Source organism: Carex rostrata, chromosome 8 (assembly GCF_964058835.1).
Source record: "Carex rostrata chromosome 8, lpCarRost1.2, whole genome shotgun sequence".
Taxonomy (NCBI): Eukaryota; Viridiplantae; Streptophyta; class Magnoliopsida; order Poales; family Cyperaceae; genus Carex; species Carex rostrata.
Window position 1 is genome coordinate 9,494,416 of NC_135925.1, and position 7,055 is coordinate 9,501,470.

The following is a 7,055-nucleotide window of genomic DNA, read 5'->3' on the forward strand; positions in this document are numbered from 1 at the left end:
ACCCCATAAAAATTAACCACGGTCAGCGTGGCCCACCGTCAAAGAGACAATTTTAGCTTCCTTCTGTGCACCGAGAGTTCTCCGATAAAATCGACTATCCCAAATTCAAATTCTTAGTTCAGAAGCTTTTATTCCTCTTCACTATCCCAAATTCAAATTCTCTGCACCGGTGAAATACGATCTCTCTTCTCCCTCCACTCCCGAGCGCTCGCGAAATGGCCGACGAAGAGAGGCAGCTGATCCTTTCTCCTGAGCCATCTGATAGGAAACAGTTGTTGAAGGCGTTGCATCTACTCCGACTGGCGCTCCGATCCGAGCATTCAACGAATGAGGGTTTACTCGCTGATCGAGAACACCTCCTTCAGTCAATTGAGCTCCAAAACGAGCAGTGGACCCGTCATGTCAGTTTGCTTGAGTCGCGTATTGAGCAAGTTGGTTTTCTTTCCTTTTGATTTTGTTTTTCTAATTTGTTAAAATAAGTTGAAATTTTGAAATCTAGAGGTAGGTTGTCGGTTTACTTATTGCATGTTATTGTAGGTTCAAGTGTTACCTTGGAGGAATTATTGCATTGAGAAAAACATCCTCAAAACCCTACCTTTAGATTGATAAAGGGACTATTGTCTTGGTAGATTTTTTGGAACTTAGCCTTTGCCAATTTAATAATCCTCATTATCCTCAGCAGTGAGTAAAAATTTCAGTATTTTGAAGAATCTTGTGATTATAAATTTGAAAGTTTTGTTCCCTCCCAATTCTGATTAATAGTTCATTCATCTGCATTCACTTATCCTTGTATTTTACGAAATTTCTTCCTTAAACCTTTTAAAGGAATCATACTTGTTAAAATTAATAGTTTAGGACTTGTGATATTACCCTTGGCATTAGGTATCTTAAAGTAGATCACCTTTTTAATATTGTAGGAATGGTACTGTGCAATGGTATATACAATATTGCTTCTTAAATAACTTTTATGAACTCTCTAATTTATATTTATACCTTGAAAAAGGGAAAATGTAGACAGAATCAAAACTACTGGTTTAGTGGTTTTTGGCAAATGGGCAGGTTGATTTCATTTAATCAAATACACACATTCTGGGATTGAGATTGGATCTCAAGCCGCTTGGGTTGGCTGACTTGGCTCATTGAAATTTTGGTCATTTGATGCACAATTGTTTGGGTTATCTGGTCTATTGTGGGTTGTCATCAATTCATGAATGCTTTTCAGGGTTCGAACACTTCAAAGTTTTAGGGGAGATTAGATTTGGATTATGGTGTACCTTACTTTCAATTATATATCTAAATTCAAGTTGGGTCATTGACAAAAAAATCAGGTCATATTTAAGGTTTGGGCTGGTTTAAATATGCTTGCTTTTCTTGTTGATGTAACAGATGAAAGCTCAGGAGGTGAAAGTGCAGAACTACAATGCTGCAAAGGTGGATTTTTTGGTAGATGCCAAAGAAAGGAAAGCTATATCTTACAAGGAGTATGCTGGTATGTATTACCCTGTTTTTTCGATTTTAGCTCATTGGTTATTTTCTTTTAGTGGGCTATAGTTTCTCAAATTTCTTCTAACATCTATTACAATGACAAATTGAAGTTTAGCTGGTGGCCATTGAGTTTGATACTGAAAATATCCCTTTTTGACTTGCTAATGTTGGTAGCATTTACTACGTGCATACGTATTTGGAAATTAATGATGTTTTTTGGGCTAACAGTGGTTGTGGAAACTTGTTGTCATATCAGGTCAAATTAGCTTTGGTGAAATTCCAGGTTTTGATGAAGTTTATTTGTTGGTTCATTTAGGTTGTGTCCATTTTTTAGTTGAGATCATTTCATGTTTTGCTAAATCATTCTCCAGTTTGTCTAGCTTCACGTTCAAACATTTTGTGTCAGGTCTTTATGTTTTGGTTGGGTTGTGTGCATGTTTCGTCAATTAGATCAGTAAGTAAGGTCATTCTGGGATGATATTCTACAAAATTGGTTTAGACAGGCAATTTTCTAGCATTGGCTCAGTTTGTAAGTTGTGCTGCTTGGGTTTAGTTAGGTGGATCAGTTGGGTTTCAGCTTGCTCAGGTTTGTGTCAATCAGGTTCTAGCTCGGGGTGGTAAGTCCTGATACATTTCCTTCAGCTTGTAATGCAGTTTGATTGGGTTCTGGTTGGGATCTTGTCAGATCAGTGTAACTTGTGTCGGGGAGTGGCCCTTGGGTTGAATCAGATTTTTGCAAGTGTTATGATAAAGATTTGCTAGTATTTACATTTTATTTGTATGGTGCAGAATTGGCAGAAACTGATTTGGAAGATGCTCATACTTGCATAGCAGCCCTTCATGCTGAGATCAAGAATCTGAAGGTAATTCCTTTGAATTTTGTGTTAAGTTAAATGGAAAATTTATTCATACTAACCTGAAAAAATAAGTTGACAAGAACCATAATCCAGATATGATTGAGAGACACTAGTGGGTGGAAAATATAGTAAATAATAACCAAAGGAAATATTAGTTAGTGCTTGTACGGTACAAGTATACAATGTATGGATTAAGTACATACTTATGAATTAAACCATTTTTCTCAAGATATTATACTCTTTAGATGTCATTGTCCCTTATGCTAAGTATTATTTATTTGTTCAACATAAAATACAGAGCAAACTGAGCAATGGAGAGACCTTACGATCGATTGGTGCATGTGACAGCACTGAACTCAAAGACCTAAAATTAGAGATTAGAAAACTGAAGCATGGGTACAAAACTCTAAAATCAGAGAAAGAAGCCCAACTCTCAGAAAAGCAAAGCCAAATTGATTCCCTTGTTTGTGAAAAAGATTTTGTCTGGAATCAATTGAAAGTTATGGAATCTGAGTATGTTGCTAGCATTAAATCAAAAAAAAGTGAACTGGATAAGTCCAATGAGGCAATCACGATGCTTAAAAAGAATCTAGAAGAAATGGATAGCACAATCTCTAAGATGAAAGAAGAAATGTCAGCCTCCATTTCTGAGAAGGACAGCACAATCTCTCAGTTGAATAAAAAATTTCAGGCCTCTATTTCCATGAAGGATAACATGATCTCACGATTGAATGGGGAAGTTGAGAATTTGAAGAACATGTTGAAGGAGAAGGATCAGATGATATCTGGGCTACATGCTAATGTGGCAAAGTTTTCTGTTCGTGTGGGCCCCCCACTATGTAAGCCAGTGGATAGTGGAACAAGTAGGATTCTAAGGAGTGGTAAGAAAAGAGCACGTGAAACAGTATCGTGGGCCAAGCCATCAGCAAGCCAGAGTGTCAGTGTAAGTGGTAGTTCTTTTAAAGTAAGGAAGATTTTTATGAAACATGCTGACATTAATGATTTAGAAGTTCACACTGGCTGAACATTTTTATCCTAACTTTTGTATATGAGATTCATAAAATACATTATTTATTTTTATTTTCTTCAGGGGCAGCACCAACTATCAAATAGGTCACAGCATTCATATAGGTCACAGGGAAGTGCTTCTGCTTCAACTGCAGAAACTCCAAGGTTATTTTCAGCAAATTTCAAGGTCCCGAAATTGAAGAATATGACAATCACCTCTGGAAGTAAAAATTCTCATCCTAAATAATTAGTGATGATGTATTATTCCGTTGATAACACTGACACTATGCCATGTATCTCTTTGGCTAGAAGGCACTGGTTAGTAACTTAGAATGTTTTTAATGTTATATGTTTGTTATGTGATTTCCTAATGGTACTAAATCTATTTGTAAAATGGATCCTTTGAATACTATTGTAATTTTTTATGCTTTTTGTGTCCACAGCCTTGCTAGTAGCTAAAGGTAAATTGCTAGTTGCTTCTATTTATGTGTCGCTTTGCAAAAATTCATTTAGGGTCTTTAACCTCAGTAGAACACTGCTCTTTTGTGCTTTATTTTGTTTTATATATTCCATGGTCCTTTTCTAAAGTCTAAACAAAGTGTTGCTTTCACGTTTCAGTTTATTGCACCTTTTAGACTAATCAGCAAAAAATATACCCACTAAAAAAAGGTTAACATTGCATCTAACAATAAGCTACTTGTAATCGAATGCATTTTTCACAACATTGTTTAATAAAAAAGAAATTAAGGCTACACAAACAAACACTGTTGTAAATTTCTTAATTTACTGTATTCAGTGTTCTTGTCCGAGAACGATTTCACTCTTGTTTAATTCTTTTTGAAACTAAGTATGGGTTTTGCAATTTTGGAGGGTTGAGTTGAGTGCCAGCATTAATTCCTAATCTGTCTGTATAGAAATGGAAACTTGAAATGAAATTTCTATGCCGAAGGTTCCTTTCTTCTTGTTGCAATGATGCTTTAACAAACTCTCTTTTCACTTTTATCTTTATCCTACTTTGGATCCGCCTACAGAGGCGCACCTGCAGTGTGAAAAGGATGGCTTGCTTCTTTGTGCAACATGTGGTGTGGCCATTCCTGCGATAGTGTAAAGAGAGAATGGTGTTCAAGTCCAATTTGCTGCAAACATCGCTTTAATAGGAACTAGATGGAAATCCTAATTAAAGCTGATGAACAATCTTTTGCTTTTGTATAGTAGCGTCTTAAGAAATTACAACAGAGTTCGGAAATTTATATGCATGCCACTCTTCTTCTTCTTCATCTACATAAGCAATAAATAAAAATAAAAATAGTAGAAATTTCATGCCAACACTTGTGTTGCCCCCTTTTTTTTTATTTTTTATTTTTTATAGCGATTTCTTGCGTTGTGATGAATACATCATCTGTAAAAATGAAATAAAGAAGTTATAGAAAACAAATGTATATCCCAGTACAAAAGGAATTGTTAATACATATATCAAGATTTGACCAGTTAATTTAAAATTTGATTGATAATATTCATTACAAAGTTGTTATAATTCTATCACTAATTTGGTATTTTAAATTGTTTGATACAAGCCTAAACGACTTTGCAAATTAGGCCAAATTTGATAGACTCCATATTTGAATAACAAGAAATACATCTATTATCATGATTTTGATAGTTTGAACAGTATATCAGATGTACCAAATAAATGTACTATAAAATTAGGTGGTGCGCTATTACTACAGCAATGAATAAAGTTTTAGTAGTGCAGTATATATGTGTACGCAGCAGCAGTCAACTAAGGTTAATGTATAATCAGAGAAATACACAGTTCATTCAGAAAATATTGGAATTTTTATACCTGCATATTTCCATCGGATTAATTAAACTATTTTTTATCTACCCTATCTATTTCATTTATGTTATTTGAATTATATGTACAAATAAAGCATTCCACATAAATTAATTAACAGAAGAAGTTCCGCGTCAGAAAAAAAAAATACAGAAAACAATTCTATACTAACATATTCTTAATTTAGAGTAAATAAATATAACAATAACATATAGTTATGCCTACGTACATTTAAAAAAAGAAGTAACAATAACATATATTACATATAAGTCGGAGAAGAAATACGATCTTAATTATAAAAGAGATCAGAGGCTCCACATATCTCGGAAAGTAGAGTGGAAGAATGCCATGATCAAAATCAAAACCACCAAAGCCGCCACGCCCCATGGAGACGAGCCTCCTTCGTTTAATTGATCATTGTTCATCAAATGGTGGCGGTTGTTGCAATAGAACCCAATAAGTCCCTGAAAACTCTCAATCGAAGATAACCATCGGATCAACAGGATGAGTACCAACGGCACTGCCAGAAGAGCCAAACTAATTTTCTCTTCGGCTGCTTCTATGAAATCTCCGAAAGTAAAAAAGCAAGAGATGGCAAGGAAGAAAAGTACCATTCCTAGAATTAGTATGACAGGATAAGGGAGAGGAGAGAGTGTGAAGGAGTCTAAGATGGAGGATTGGTGCCTTCTATCATTGTACGCCATGGTATGAGAGGATATGTGTGTGTGAGAGAGAGAGAGGGGTATATATGTATATAGAAAATATTTGTAGTGCTACTATTTGGTGTATTTGGAGACATCAAAATGATTTGTGCTTTAATGACTCTATTACACACTCTGGTAGGCAAGTTATACTAACTATTATTTCATTGGTAGTATATTGAACAGGGAAACTATCAGAAGAAATAAAAAAGGAGGCGAATGAGTAGCTGCCTTCTAATCTTGATGAAGTCCCTTTGCAGGTGGGTGCACCTGATGAAGAGAATATTGTGACTGGGCTGATTGGAGAGTACTCCCCTTTCCAGCTTGTGGCTCAGGGTCTTCACCCAAAAACACCAATCTTTACTTTGTTTTGTTCTATCCCAGCCCTGATGTGGCTTAGCTAGTATTAGTTACTTTTGCTGCCTTTATCTTGTTGGATTAGGCTTGTTGTTTGCATGACTGTGATATCTCCCTTGTTTGCTTTTTTCTTGTTTACTCTAGATGTTTTTATGTTGGTTGTAAGACTCCAAATTTCAGCTTAATGAAATGGGCTTTTATTGTCTTTTAAAATATATATATATATAGAAAAGATTTGGAGTGGTTGGGTCAGAATTATTTTTAAACACTCAAAACTTCACTACGCAATAATATTTTTATATTAATTATAAACTGTATTTTATTTATTAGAGGATTCATGGCCGACATCTTCAATATATAAAATAATTGATGGTGTTATACTTAGTAGACTGTTATTTATTTATTTTTTTGTTATTAATATTGCATTCTATTGCTTTAACTTGAGATGTATGGAGACGTTACTATTTTGAACTTGTAAATAGCACCACCTATTTGATACGAGTACAAGATGAAATCAGAGTTTCAAAGAAATGCAGATGGTACAAGATGAAACCAGTTTGCAGAAAAAAAAGCATAAATAATAGCAAATAGGGTTTTGCTTCCCTTTTTTTGTTTTTGTTTTATCAAGGTTGTGTAACATCGAAGAAAGGCTCCTTAATTAGTGCATACATTATCTAATAAAATTATCAGTCCTATGCATGCTAAAAGGAGAGCAGGTATACGGTCAGGTCGAATTCGTATCCCCTCAGGTTACCTGACTGAGTAGAATTGAATCGGACGGTCCAAAAATGGATTGGCACGCATCTCAAAGCA

General features: G+C 35.0%; 2 protein-coding genes across 3 annotated transcripts; one reads left to right on the top strand and one right to left on the bottom strand.

Annotated features, from left to right (window-relative positions):
- The first annotated feature begins 142 nt into the window (after window positions 1–142).
- Window positions 143–3,870, top strand: LOC144558821 (uncharacterized). Of its 2 annotated transcripts, none has more exons than XM_078307700.1 (5): window positions 143–431; window positions 1,387–1,489; window positions 2,275–2,348; window positions 2,641–3,285; window positions 3,433–3,869. In XM_078307700.1, exons 1-5 carry the CDS (start codon window positions 216–218, stop codon window positions 3,595–3,597), a joined length of 1,203 nt encoding a protein of 400 aa, XP_078163826.1. In that variant the 5' UTR covers window positions 143–215; the 3' UTR covers window positions 3,598–3,869. The 2 variants fall into 2 exon arrangements, with proteins under 2 accessions (XP_078163826.1, XP_078163827.1); XM_078307701.1 differs by lacking the exon at window positions 143–431 and adding an exon at window positions 454–1,303 and having other exon boundaries at window positions 3,433–3,870.
- Window positions 3,871–5,489: 1,619 nt separating this feature from the next.
- LOC144558539 (uncharacterized) lies at window positions 5,490–5,888 on the bottom strand. Its single transcript, XM_078307381.1, has one exon. The coding sequence runs from the start codon at window positions 5,886–5,888 to the stop codon at window positions 5,490–5,492; it is 399 nt and encodes a 132-aa protein (XP_078163507.1).
- Window positions 5,889–7,055: the final 1,167 nt, after the last annotated feature.